Genomic DNA, 14204 nt, shown 5'->3' with positions numbered 1-14204 from the left:
TTACGCGAGTGGCCAACCAGAGCCAGCTTGGGATCCGCATTTCCAGGTCCCCTCTTTGGCGACAAGGACCTCGGTCTTGCCCTCGCACAGCTTATACCAGTATAGTGTCAAGAGCGGAGACGAAGGCCGTGTCGACATTGCGGTCAAGCGGTTGGGGAAGATAGTTCGAGAGTAGTGGGTCCGACATTGGAGGTCAACAATGCCCACTCCGGAGCATGTCCGTACGGGTGAGACTGCGAGCAGAAAGAAAGTCCCCATGATGATGCCGTTGACCATCCCTAGCTGGAGAAGTTAGCAGCCACCTGGTTAGGCTGGTGATGTGGTGTGATGGTGGTGATCAATGTAGAGCGGAACTGTCATGTCCCATGATTGGGACATGTGGCGCGGGATTCTGATCAGAGCCTCGAGGTTTTTCGAGGCACTAGGACCATTTAGAGCCAGTCATCGTCCACATGGAGTCATCACCAGCAGCATCAAACGATCGCAAAACCGAGGGGTGGGACTTGGGAGTCGCAGGGCAGGAGGATGGGGGCAGGAGTAAAAGAGAAGAGCCGGCGCATCACCGCGAAGCAACGTGACCCGCAGTCGGTGATTGGATCGCCTTTCCACTCAAGGAATCCCATTCCTGCTTCGCCCTCCGCTACATTTCAATTTCAACATCGGTGGGGGCTCCAGCGACTCGTCTCTTCGCGTCTCTGTGGAAATACAGGGCAGCGCTTCATCTCTCCGCCTCCCCGCCAACTGTCCTCTTGGCCCCATTCTCCGTTCCCCGTTCCTCATTCTCAGGCACCCATCCTCTCTCCTTCCACTCTTATGCCGCGTCGATAGCTCGCCGAACCTCCGATCCAACTCCCTGCCCGTTCAGGGCGTTCCGTCCATAATGTCCTCCTTCCAATCTCCTCCCCAGTCCTACCAGGGCCACTCCGCGTCGCGCCAATTCCCCGCGTACAATCCCGTTGCCGCCGTGACTGCGCCCGCGGGGACCTTCCTCCCGGGGACCAAGGTCCAGGTGGGCAGTCACCGCGTGGTGGTGGAGAAATATTTGTCTGAGGGTGGGTTTGCCCATGTCTACGTCGTGCGGTTGCCCAAGCCCGTCAATGGCACGGAGACCGCGGTGCTGAAGCGGGTGGCTGTCCCCGATAAGTCGGCGCTGGCGAACATGCGCACCGAGGTGGAAACGATGAAGAAACTCAAGGGACACCGCCATATTGTCAAATATATCGATTCACATGCTTCCCAGTTGCATGGGGGCGGGTACGAGGTCTTTCTCCTTATGGAATACTGCGGGGGCGGCGGTCTGATCGACTTCATGAACACCCGGCTGCAGAACCGGCTGACCGAGCCGGAGATCATCAAGATCTTCTCAGACTGTGCCGAGGGTGTCGCTTGTATGCACTATCTGAAACCGCCTCTGCTACACCGCGACTTGAAGGTGGAGAACGTTCTCATCTCCGGCAAGGGAAGCTCGGCCGTCTACAAGCTATGCGATTTTGGATCCTCTGCCCCTCCTCGCCCGGCCGCCACAACCGCTGCCGAAGGCCGACTGATTGAGGATGATGTGCAGCGGCACACGACTTTACAATACCGCAGTCCGGAGATGATTGATGTATATCGGAAGCAGCCGATTGATGAGAAGAGTGATATCTGGGCCCTTGGTGTGCTCTTGTACAAACTATGTTACTATACAACCCCTTTTGAGGAAGTTGGTCAGATGGCTATCCTCAACGCCACTTTCAAATATCCTTCATACCCGCGATTTTCGGACCGGTTAAAGATGCTGATTGGTGAGTTTGAGCTCTGACAGAGAAAGGCAATGTTTTCTGATGATTATAGCGTCGATGTTGCGAGAGAACCCGCAGAAGCGTCCCAATATCTATGAGGTGGTGAAAGAGGTGTGCCATATGCAGGGCAAAGAAGTTCCGATTCGCGATGTGAGTTTTTCTCCTCTTGCGAAGAGGCAAATCCTAATGCGAGACAGATTTACTCAAACCGAACGGTCTCCGAAACACGGAAATACCAGGAATTGCCTCCGACACCAACAGAAGCTCCCCCGGTGGGAGCAGTGTACTCGCCTCCGGTTCAGGAGACCAAGGTGATTCCTGATATTGCGCCAATGCGCAGAGGCCGACCCGGAAAGCCCCAATCATCACATAGCTCTGCCAAACCCAGTCCTTCTCCGTATCGCGGCAGCTCCAAGGAATCCAACAATGATCCCTTTGCCGCATTGGATGGAGGCGCCGCTGCCCGAAGCAGGAAGGCCGATGAACTTTCGAATCGATTCCCTACCTTGGATCAATTTGATATCCTCCATGAGAAGGGTGATAAGTTCGATTTCGAGCCGACAGTCAAAGAGAAGTCGGATGATGACGACCTGTCACAGCGTCTCACCAATGCTTTGGCCGATCAGGCTTTCGCTCGACAAACATCACCCGAGCGTCCGCAGCGACAGGCCCCGTCGTCTAACCGCAACTCGCAAGCATCGCCTGTGCGCCAGCCCCAGGAAGTGCCGAGACAAACTGCTCCGCTTTATCAACCCACTCCTCAGCGACCCGCGATGGTGTCGACCGGCACCATGACCTCCCCCGCGCAAACACCGCGTCTGCAAGAACCAAAGCTGTCCAGCCGGCCGATCTATCGATTCCCGCCTTCCGACCAAGAGCATTCTGCCAGCCAGCCCTGGACTCAAGACGAACAGAAGGCGAAGGCGCCATCTCCCCCATCGTCAGGATTGCGGCCTGAGGCAAGTCCGCGGCTGTCCTCTGATCGGGTCGCCAACCTCTCCAATTCTGCGCGCCCCTCGATGGAGACCCTGCGACGACCATCTGCTCTGGATGCGAAAGACCCTGTGGGCCGCTCCAAGTCTTCTACTGCCAAGGCTCGCCCCGTATCGGTGCAGGCAGGATACATGCCACGAGACGCAGGAAGATCGCGGTCCTCACTGGACCTCTCGCAGTATGAAGGCGGTGCTCCGCTCCGCCCAGTCCGCACAGAGCAGGATCGTGGTGAATATGACCGATCTATCATATCTTCAGATATGGACTACCTCCGAGCCAAGGAGGAAGAAGAGAGCAACCGCAAGCGCGAGAAACGCTCTAGCGGCGGAGCGAAACACAGCAAGCGCGGCAGTTTGTCTTCACTTTCGCTATCTGGTAGCAAGAAATTAGTGGCAGGTCGCTTTGGAGATGCATTCCGCCGGTTCGAGAGCAGCAACAACCAGGACAAGCCCGGGACTCCCTCAGCCGAGGAAGCTCCGCAGCAAAGCCTGATGAGCGATACCGAAGCAACCAACGACAACGACGATATGTCGCCCTACGACGAGGTCGTCCTGGACGACTTGGACCGAGACGATATTTCCCCCGAGATGCGCCGCGAGCTGGAGCGTCGCCGTCTCTCCCAGGAGGAGAAGCGCGTTGCGAACGCCGCGGCCGAGTACCGGCGCCGGGTCGCCGAGGGCGATGGCAGCAAAGCCGGTGCGGACGTGCACCGATCTCGCGCCATTCAGAACCGTGTACAGACACTCCTCGGCGAGTCGAACAAGCCCGTCGCTGCGCCGAAGACGGCTTCGGGGTATGGGAAGTACACTGAATCCCCTGGTTTGCCGGCAAACCAGGGCGATATGCCGACAGCCGCCAGTATTCCAACATCGCGGACCCCCGGTCCTGTCTACGGCACCCGGGAAGGCGGCGTGTCCGTTCCAGACCGTTATGAGGGCGCTAGTGCGCCAGCCGGACTCCCTCGAACTGTCACCTCCTATTCGACAGAATACTCTGCTGGCCCGCGTCCGGCAGCGCGCCCCGCTGCGCCGCCCAAACCGAAGAATCTACGTGTAGGCGCTCAGGATACTTCCAGACCTGGCACTAGTACGAGCGCCAATGATCAGAGCCCGTCTTTCCAGGCGACGCCGGCTAGTCCGGGTGAGGACTGGGAGACGAATTTTAGTCGGCGATTCCCCAGTCTTTCGGGGATCGAGATGGAGACGGAGATTGAGATTCCGAAGTTTCCCAAGCTGAGGACGCGGGAGGTGTAGACCCAGCCTATCGCTTATTTTCGAGTTGTATGCTGGGCGTGTCGGATGTTCAATTTGGTGTAATGTTGCTGTGATATTAGCGTGTTTCACCTGGGGTGACTGTACTTGACTTGATTGAGGTGTGCATATACATAGACCGTGACATAAGACGAGGATTTGACCTCTCATTCATTTATTACCTCACGGTGTAGCCATCCATTATCCCTCTCAAATGACACCTAGATATTACACGTCAGATTGTGCCTTAAGTGTAGTACAGTACTCTCATGTAAGGTGCAGCTTTGTCCGATTCACTCCACCCACACCGCCTTCCCCACCTCGAAGAACCTCATCATCGCGGCGTGCCTAAAACAGACAGCAGCAAAACCATGGCCCCCGTCCAGCTAAACCAGGTCGATGGTACGTGATACGCTCTCACCGCGACAATACCCGCATACAGAACTAACCGCGCGTAGACGACCTCAAAGACGTCATCCAGCACCTCTTCGAAATCCAATCCGCCGTCCACGGCTACCTAGGCCAAGAAACACAACAAGAGCTCGTACGAAAAATGTCCGTCCCCTCTTCACAGAGTCAATCTCAATCGAACCGAACCAAGCCAGCTAATGCGCAACAGCAAAAACCTAACCCTATCCCTAAAAACCCTCTCAACCGACACACACCTAACCCCATCGCAACTCGAACAAGCTCAAACCTCCGAAAACTCCCAAAAGGAAGACCCGGCAAACCCCTCGCTGGCAAGTATCCAGCTACCTCCGGAGATCATTGACTACGTCGACTCCGCGCGCAACCCCGATATCTACACGCGTGAGTTTGTCGAGCTGGTTCAGCGCGGGAATCAGGATCTCAAGGGGAAGCAGGAGGCTTTCGCCGGGTTCCGGGATGTGCTGGCAAGGGAAATGCGCTCTGCGCTGCCCGAATGTCGGAAAGAGGTTGATCGGGTGCTTGAGACTACCGGTGGGGAGGCGGGAAACCGGGCTTGAGAGTAGATGTGAGACATTCTTTTGAAAGCGGATACGACTTGAGGAACTTGAAGTTTTGGGTCTGGTTGTGGTGATTTGACTCGATTGCCCTGCGATCTGCAAGTCCACGCCTCGTGGAAGGTTCTACGGACGCCTGGTACGAGATGGATTCAGCCTCATGGGCGTGGGCAGCCAAGAAGGCCTGGCGGGCAGAGCGGGCGTTGACTTCATTATGATGCTGTTGCTTGCCTTGTCGTGGGATAGTTCCCGTTGGTGGATATGCGATGGGGGCGAAGTGGAATACGACGTGCCCGGCCATGTCAACTCTGACCCTAGTATAGTACTCTACTGTAGGGTCCGGTTCAAGGGGCGCGAGCGCCAAGGCTGGGGTCAGAGGGACCTGCATCGGGGCTTTACGGAGTTCTGGTTTGATTTAGCGAGGCGTTGGGGCGTTAGTGATCTTAGTGAATACTAGTACTCTACCTATACAGCAGAGTTGGCGGTCCTTTAGTGCTCCGTATGGTAGTCAGAGTCCGGTCCCACACTCTCCCACATCTGTCGTAGGTACCGACCGACTCGACGGCGCTTGCAGCTTGCATAAATGATCTCATGCCGTGTCCTTGGTACCCAGTCGCACTTGTACCGCCCTGCCGGATGCAAAATTACCTGTCACCTGCCAGTACTTTTCCGATTTGCGGTGAACAAAGTCGACTCGTTGGACCTGTCCATAGAACAGGGTAGGTGACTCGACCAGCGCGTTTCAGACGGGCACACAGGATCGATTGCCGTGACCGTGCCAGGCCCTCCACCTGCCAGAGTCACTTACCTGAGGGTGGATGTATTCGTACTCCGTACCTCCACTCTCAGTTTTACTCGTACTAGTACTGTAGGTACGAGAAGAGCCTCCGATCCATGATAGCACGAGCGCGTCGTCGAGATGCCGAGGTGGGGCGCAGCGGGTGGGACAACCCCGGTTTCCCCAGAGCATCCCCGGGACCTCAACTCCTGTCTCTCGAGCCTAGTGCAGGAGTACCACTGGCAGTTTGGGGTGGGATACTTGGGGGTACCTAGGGTAGAAGTACTCGATCAAATACTGTTCAGCCTGGAAAAAGAACGGGTGAGGCGTCCCACCGCCGTCTGGGGTTGCTGAATAACTGGCTCGGCCCACCCGCAACCTTCGCAGGTAAACATTCCGGAGTATACAAGACAGCACTCTATACTATGTAGGATTTGAAGCTCTGGCCAAAACTCAATAGATATATCATTTTCATTTCTTGTATCTTTGTAGGTGTCAACGGCACTCGCCCACCGCAGTATCCATCGCACGGCTCAGGAATAGCCACCAATGGCAGCCCTGCCTCGTGCAGGGATCTCATCCTGCGCCCTCTTCCTGCTCCCCCCGATCCACTTGTCCTGCTAGGCCTGCTGCTCCTGTCGTAGCCCCGGGCGTTTTCCGATCGTGACTCGCTTGCTGGGTCTGACTGCCCGGGGTAAGCCACTTCATGATCCGCCCCCCACAAAGGCCCCCGAGTCCAAGCCCCCAAGCCCCCAACCGCCCGCCCGCCCCATATGAATCCCAATCGCTCATCTGATGCCTCTTTCTTCTTTCTCCACCCAACCATGCCCTGTCCTCCTTGACAACCATCATGGCCAACATCACCGCCGCCGGCGATGGCATCACCGGCGGCTACACCGGGTCCTCCCTCGGTATGCAGATCACCATCGCGACCTTGGCCGGCATCACTTGGTATAACGCATTTGAGCTGGTCATTCTCATCTTCGTCACCTTTGCCCAGTACCGTGGTCTCTACTTCTGGAGCTTGTTTGTGTCCTCAGCTGTCGGCCTCATTCCGTATTCGCTGGGTTTTCTCATGAAATTCTTCAACCTCACCTCGGCCACTTGGCTGTCCGTCACCTTTCTCACCATCGGCTGGTGGAGCATGGTCACCGGACAGTCGATCGTCCTCTACTCACGTCTGCATCTGGTCCTCGCCAATCAGCGCATTCTCCGACGTGTCCTAATCATGATCCTCGTCGACGCCGTCTGCCTCCACCTCCCAACAACCGTCCTCACCTACGGCAGCAACCTAGCCAAAGGCGACTCGCGCCACGCCATAATCAACGGATACAACGTAATGGAAAAGATCCAGATGACAGGCTTCTGTCTGCAAGAATTCATCATCTCAGGCCTATACATCTGGGAGACCGTCCGAACGATCCGCCTCGACATGGATCGAACAAAGCGCAAAATCCAATACCAGCTCATCATCATCAACCTGCTCATCATCATCATGGACCTGGGCCTGCTGGTTGCGGAATACAGAGACTACTACATCATGGAAACAATGCTCAAAGGCGCGGTTTACAGCATCAAGCTGAAGCTCGAGTTCGCGGTCTTGGGTAAACTAATCCACCTCGTCCACAACCACGTCTGGAAACCCGAGTCTTTCTCCGGTCCCCGCGATCTCCCCGATTTTGTCGATGCTACCCGCGTCACGTCGGACCTTACGCACGCACCCACGGCGCAAACGCACACCATCACGCGCGGCCCGTCTTGGATGGACCAGGATGATATCTCTATTGCTATGTTCGAACATTCGCCACCCGAGGGTCCACACAGGACCTCGATTTCGAACTCGTGGAGCTCGGAAACGCATATCGCGCATCACGGCGACCATATGACCATCGGCTTTTCCAATCCTTGGTGTCAGTATCAGCGGAAACCGGCTAGGTTATCTGAGAAACCGGGCTGAATCCCCCTTTTGCCTTACCTATACCTATACCCATACCCCTAAGGGCCAACCTACCGCCATACCTGTATTTCTCTCATTACTCCTTGACGAACTCACGGCTTACGAGATACGCACTTGTGATACTACCCTATCATCCGACAGAGCTGAGCGGTGCGAACAAGACTGAACCGAAGGCAAGGCAATCTGTTCGCGATACCAAGATTTCCACGAAATCACTCGCTGCTGATGTCCAGGCTCACGCCCGGCCCTCTGATTCCAACCTCGTCGCGAGATCATTTCTCCGCATGGTGGAATCTGGATGCACCCATGTCTATTTTGTATATAGAATATTCGGTAGTCTACGAACTAAATATGATTTGATATGACCATTGTTTCAAATGCATCGATAGGTGAGGTAACTCTCGAGCTGAAACCTCTTAGTGAGCTCTTTGTTTCTTTGAGAGTCCTTGTTCGGGCATGGACCGCTTGGTGGCATGAGGCTCAACCGCGGTAAACGCAAGGGGTCAAGCTGGGATTAGCCTGATAGAGCTATTCGGTTATAGCAACATTCTCATAGTACGCAGTGTGCTGTGAGTAATACTTAACGATAAGTACCGTCCAACCCAAAGTCGAACGAGGAACCTTTAGCATAATGATACACCCCCATAAGATTACCACAATCCAACCCATGCCACGATCTTGGCATCACCCGCGTCATCCCAACTTAAAACCATCCAACCTTCATCCAACGCATACAAAGTACACCCTCAGTATACTAAACACAATGACAACCCCCCAAAAACCCCAGCTCTCCTAAGCACATCAATGCTAGCCCTAGGCCTCTACCGCCGGTATGATTTCTGGTTGATGCGGGGACTGTTTGGTTTTGCGGAGGGTGGTTTGATAGTTGGAGGGGAAGTGAATTGGGAATGTGCTTGGTGGGGTTTGGGCTTTGGTTACTGCATTTACCGGGGTGGGTTTTGATGGTGCTATATTAAGGTAGGACTGAGTTTATGCTGGTTGTTGGTGGTTCGATATAAATAGTTTTTTTGCAGTGTGAAATCAATATTGCTGTGCAGTTTAGCTAGTGCCGCAGTATATCCCAAGACTCTTAAGAATGTATCTATCAGTATTTATTGACCCCACCCAACCCTTCCGAGCAATCCCGAGATACTGTTACATGCATAGTGGATGGTAGGTAGGGGCAGGGTTGCAATACTACGAATTGCCGAGCCGCTGTCGGTATTACACCGGATATCTGTGAAGATCCGTCATATATTTTTCTCAAAAAGATAGCTTTCATTTACTTCCGCGTAGATTTGTGCGCATATCTATGGCGTCGGAGAGTCTGTCGGCCTCATTTCGAGGGATCTAGATTGGAGGAACTTTACCTAACTCTGTGGATTAACTCGACATGTTGGGACTTCTGAAATGGCTCTACAAGAACCCTGTGATATGCAGTTGTAAGAGATTGTTGATAACAAGCATGTAGATGCACTGGTTAGTTGGACGGCCTGTTCTACCAGACATCGCAGAAGCGTTGCTCAAATCAGGTTACACAATCCACTTTTACAAGTACCGCAAATGCTACACAATTGCTACTAATACCCTCAGAAATACTTATCTGGGTACAGCAGGTATCGATGTCAACGGAGAAATATCGGGTCTGACAAAGTTTGGGGTTGCGTGACTCCACAACCCCGTGGGGAGACGACCCACTTTTCGCCAATTCACACTTCTTCAGGAAGGTCCCTAGCAGTGCGACATTGCTATATATTCTCTATATATATTCCTGGAATATCCAGACACTGGGCCATCGCAGTCAGCTCAATCACACCATGAAGCTCTTCCAGTTGTGTCTGCTGGGCGTCCTGGGGACAGCCGCGCGGGCGGCGGGAAGTGGTGATGCAGTAAGTGGCGGTTCTACCCATCAACTTCACCTACTAGCAGGGTCCTAACAACACGCACGCAAAGTCCACCCACGCACATGTGGAGCCAGGATGCTCAAATCCCCCATCAAGACTCGCACTCAGCGACCCGCCTTATGAAAATTACTTCTATTCCGACTGCAACGTAGCCGCCCAGGCTGTCGTGACGAGTCCCCTTCCAGATAGCAATCTTTCTGACAAACTGAGAAGGTGGTCAAATACCACTAGGACCCTTCGGGATTGGCTTATTCATCGTTCACCCAATTTCCACCTAGTATGGTGTCATAACACGCCATAGTTCAACTATAAAGACCCCTGAGATCGCTCAACCGATCGGGGGACCTACAATCAATCATCTTATTCTGTTTGGACATCTTCAGTACTAGCCAGTACATCGATTCCTCATCCTGACAGTTATGAGCCCGGACTGCCTGACTGTATGAGAGAGATATATCACCTACCTGCTCTGTATCTCGCAGTCAACGAATCCCCGAAGCACCTAACACGGTCGGATACCCCTGAACGCTTAGCCACCCCTTGTGAGCTCTTACGTTCAGCACACAGCGAGATCCGCACCGACAAACATCCTTCGGAAACGTTATATGAGGAGAATTCGAGTGTCTGAGCTATATCTTGTGCGAAGATGTCTGATATCGCGAGGGAAGATCTGATGCAGGTCCCGCTTGACCAAAAGCTTCAGTCGGAAGCGCAGTGGAGGGTCTGGATAGGCCATATCAAGTCAGCGGCTGTTGCAGAAGATGTATGGGATTACCTTGATCCTGAGAAGACGGACGAGGAGGTCCTACAAGTGCCCGAGGCTCAGGAAGAGCCCTCACTACCCCGGGATAACCGCCAACGAGAGAGAGATATTATGGAGCTAGATGATGCTGAGCTGAAGAGATACACGTTCGCTGTTCAAGCGTACGATCGTCGTAATCAGCGCCGGCAGAGGTTGTTAAAGACTATGTCACGATTGAATGGCCTTATCACCCGCTCGCTAGCCACAGAACATCACTATCTCATTGTGGGAGAGGACTCACCGCGGAAGAAGCTACTGAAGCTATCTGAAACGTTCAAACCAAAACCTCAGAATCGACAGCAACAACTTCGCCGTGCTTGGAGAGAGATGATCAAACAAAAGCCTTCAGGTGATACAAACCACTGGTTAACTCAGTGGGTTAGCCTATTCGAAGAGGGCAAGATCGCGGGCATACCTGACTGCTCACTTGGAGATCACTTCGCGATACGAGACTTTCTTGACGCTATACAACCAATTGATGATGGCTGGTGCATAACCTGGCGCGAAAAGCTTGCAGATAAGGATAAATCTGTCACATTTGATGAAGTTATAGCTAGCTATCGCAGCCGCCGTGGAGATCTTACAGTCTCTGGAGGACGGAAGCAGCCCAAGATAGCTCTAGCTTCACTGAATGGTGAACCTGAGGCTAAGCCTGCAGAAAAGGCCTATCGCAAGAAATGTCCGTGTGGTAACGCACATCCTCAGCATCACTACTCAAAATGCTTCTATCTTGACGAATCACTTCGACCAGATGGATGGAAGCCAAGAGAGGGAACTGTTCAACGCATTCCTGAATACATAAAGCAGATGAGTCCTCAAGATCAGGAGAAAATCGCCAAAATACAGCAGAAAAACGCTAAATCAGCTCACCTTGCTGGTTCGGCTCAGCCAGAGAATCCGTCCTTAGCGTTCTTCGCTAATGATACTCGAGCTATCGCAGCGTCAGCAGTGGACGATGAGCTTCTCAAAGACAGCTGGATTCTTGATACCGGAGCCACCTGTCATATCTGCAACGACCGCCGACAGTTCTTGACCTATACGCCGCGAAATAGCACCGTTAAAACCGGTCAAACAGTGACGCCGATGATAGGCTATGGGCAGGTCAGGATCACTGGGAGACACCCTCGTACAGGCGCTACAGTGCCTATTACCCTGGATAACGTGTGGTACTCGCCTGGCTTCCACACAAGCTTGATCTCACTCTCTGTGATCGAAGACAAAGGATTCTGCTTCAAATCTGCTGAAAGAGCGATCTTTAAAGGCGAAGAGGCTGTTCTTGAGATAGGGAGATATCATGGTCTCTACACAGTCATATATGATCCGAATCACCGAGCAGCATTTTCGGTACGGCATTCGGAGAAGCCCCATCTCTCAGTAGCCTCAGCGCGGCGCTGGCATCGTCGGTTAGGCCACGCCTTTGACCAGAAGATTGAAAAGCTACCAGAGATGGTTGATGGAGTCAAAATCGATGGGATCTGCGAAGATAACCGTCATGACAACCCTGAGAGATGTGAAGTCTGTCAGCTAACCAAGGCCAAACGTCAGATCTCTCGCAGGACTACTGGAACACCGTACGGCAAGTATGGGCGTATCCACTTTGATCTTGTCCAGATCGACCCAGGTTATAATGGAGATCGCTGGATGACGCACTTCTACCTCGAGGGCGTACGCCTCCATGCAGCCTATACTCATGAGAAGAAGAACGGCTGTCAAGACGCGGTTAGTCAATTTGTGGCCCTAGCCAAGAAGCAGTGGAATCTTCCGATCCATGCCTTTCGATACGATAACGAACGCTCTGCGGGTCGTACAGTAGAGGATTTCCTGTCAAATGAAGGCTTTATCATTGAACACAGTGTCGTGGGTACCCCGGAACAGAATGGCTTCGCGGAGCGATCTGGGGGGTGGTAATCACCATGGCTCGTGCTCTTATATCCGATGCAGGCCTTCCGAAGAATCTATGGCCAGAAGCTGTTAGAGCCGCGATATGGATCATCAACAGATCGCCCACGAAGTTGCCAGACGGCCGGTGGATAGTCCCTTACCAAGAGGCATTCCTTAATCAGCCACAACAACGTGTTAACCTCGCGAATCTGAGGATTTTCGGCTGCCGAGCATATGTGAGGAAGCAAGTTATTCCGAACGCAGCAAAGATGGAACCACGCGCCGAAATAGGCTATCTCGTTGGCTATGAAGCCTCGAATATCTGGAGGGTGTGGTTTCCACGCAGAGGAGCCGTACGATCAGTGCGAGATGTTGTTTTTGATGAGAATGTGTTCTTTAACACTCAAGAGCTAGAAAAGGAGCCTGTCAGCGATATCTTGGAATCCATGCCATTCGTTATCGACGACAACGAGGATTCTGACCAGGTTATTTCTGGACCAAGTCTGGATATACCTCAGCCAGAGAAATCAGCCACTCCAAAGCTAGTGGAGCCTCAACAGATGATATCACCGTCACCCACGCCATCCATTCAGCCTATACAGGCCTCGATGCCTCGCATACCACCAGAATCAATCCCAGGTGCCTTTCCGGAACCACCAACTCGTGATTCTCAAGATCAACTCACTGAACAACTTCAGAGAGAGCTCTCAGCCGCTACACCTACACAAGGGACTCGCATTGCGCCTAGAGACATCGTGGGAGATATCTCGACTCGGAACATTCTGTCAGGCTCACGTAAACGAACATCAAGAGATATCAGCAATTTAGCCTTCTCGGCAGACGAGGATGCTGAAGAGGGTATACTCGCAGCCTTTGCAACTGGCCTCAACGGATCTCACTCACACACGAGACCTCACCGTGATGATCTTCCCCCTGAACCCCGGAACTGGCGAGAGATGATAAATCACCCGTTCAACGAAGGTTTCCTAGCAGCCGCCGGCCTTGAGGTAAAAACTATCGAACGAAAAGGCACCTTTGATGTCATACAGCGTCCAAATGACCGCAGCGTGCAGGTGCTTCCGTTGAAATGGGTATTCAACTATAAATTCGATAGCGATGGATATCTCGCGAAGCTGAAGGCGAGAATCTGTGTGCGAGGAGATCTCCAGAAGCTCTCTACAGAAGAGAAATATTCAGCTACCCTCGCTTCCCGTACGGCCCGCACCGTTCTTGCCCTAGTCGCTGCATTTGACCTTGAAACACGCCAATTTGATGCCGTCAACGCCTTTCTCAATAGCTCACTGGATGACACAGTGATAACCGAGATGCCAGAGGGATTCAGACAGTCTGGACATTGCTGGAAGCTCTTAAGAGCTCTCTACGGCTTACGGAAATCTCCGAGGCTCTGGCAGCGCGAGGCCTCAAAGGTCTTGACTCAGCTAGGTCTCACTGTCGTTCAAGAAGACCTTTGTCTCTTCGCATCGGACGGCATTATCATATTCTTCTATGTGGATGATATAATCATTGTCAATCACCCATCTCAGCGCCAGCGTGCGGCAGACATTAGAGAAAAACTCAATGTAACATGGGAATTGAGAGACATAGGCGAAGCTGAGTGGTTCCTAGGGATTCGTATCGTCCGTGACAGACAACAGATGGCCCTCTGGCTCTGTCAGGACTCATACATCTCCTCTATGGCCAGCAGATATCACCTTACCACATATCGCCGCTTCGATACACCCTTACCACCAGCTACATTGAAGCCGTACGCTGGGCAGGCCACGAAGGAACAGATTCATGAGTACCAGGAAAAGGTAGGCTCCACTCAGTATGCCACTACCATCACACGGCCAGATGCAGCCAAAGCAACTTCCG

General features: G+C 53.1%; 3 protein-coding genes across 3 annotated transcripts; all 3 read left to right on the top strand.

Annotated features, from left to right (window-relative positions):
• Positions 1-452: 452 nt before the first annotated feature.
• On the top strand, positions 453-4027 carry N7532_010514 (putative serine/threonine protein kinase; the record flags this gene model as incomplete). The annotated part of the gene is made up of 4 exons (XM_056623005.1): positions 453-537; positions 615-1784; positions 1834-1931; positions 1979-4027. 4 exons carry the CDS (start codon positions 453-455, stop codon positions 4025-4027), a joined length of 3402 nt encoding a protein of 1133 aa, XP_056470421.1.
• A 368-nt stretch (positions 4028-4395) lies between these two features.
• On the top strand, positions 4396-5010 carry nut2 (mediator complex subunit NUT2; the record flags this gene model as incomplete). Its single annotated transcript, XM_056623004.1, has 3 exons — positions 4396-4426; positions 4483-4579; positions 4644-5010. The coding sequence occupies 3 exons, from the start codon at positions 4396-4398 to the stop codon at positions 5008-5010; spliced, it is 495 nt and encodes a 164-aa protein (XP_056470420.1).
• Positions 5011-6635: 1625 nt separating this feature from the next.
• N7532_010512 (uncharacterized protein) lies at positions 6636-7742 on the top strand (the record flags this gene model as incomplete). The annotated part of the gene is made up of 1 exon (XM_056623003.1): positions 6636-7742. One exon carries the CDS (start codon positions 6636-6638, stop codon positions 7740-7742), a length of 1107 nt encoding a protein of 368 aa, XP_056470419.1.
• Positions 7743-14204: the final 6462 nt, after the last annotated feature.

Source organism: Penicillium argentinense (assembly GCF_028826775.1).
Source record: "Penicillium argentinense strain IBT 30761 chromosome Unknown utg000010l_segment0_segment0, whole genome shotgun sequence".
Taxonomy (NCBI): domain Eukaryota; kingdom Fungi; phylum Ascomycota; class Eurotiomycetes; order Eurotiales; family Aspergillaceae; genus Penicillium; species Penicillium argentinense.
Note: the sequence above shows the minus strand (reverse complement) of the source record. Positions and strands in the feature narration are given on the sequence as shown.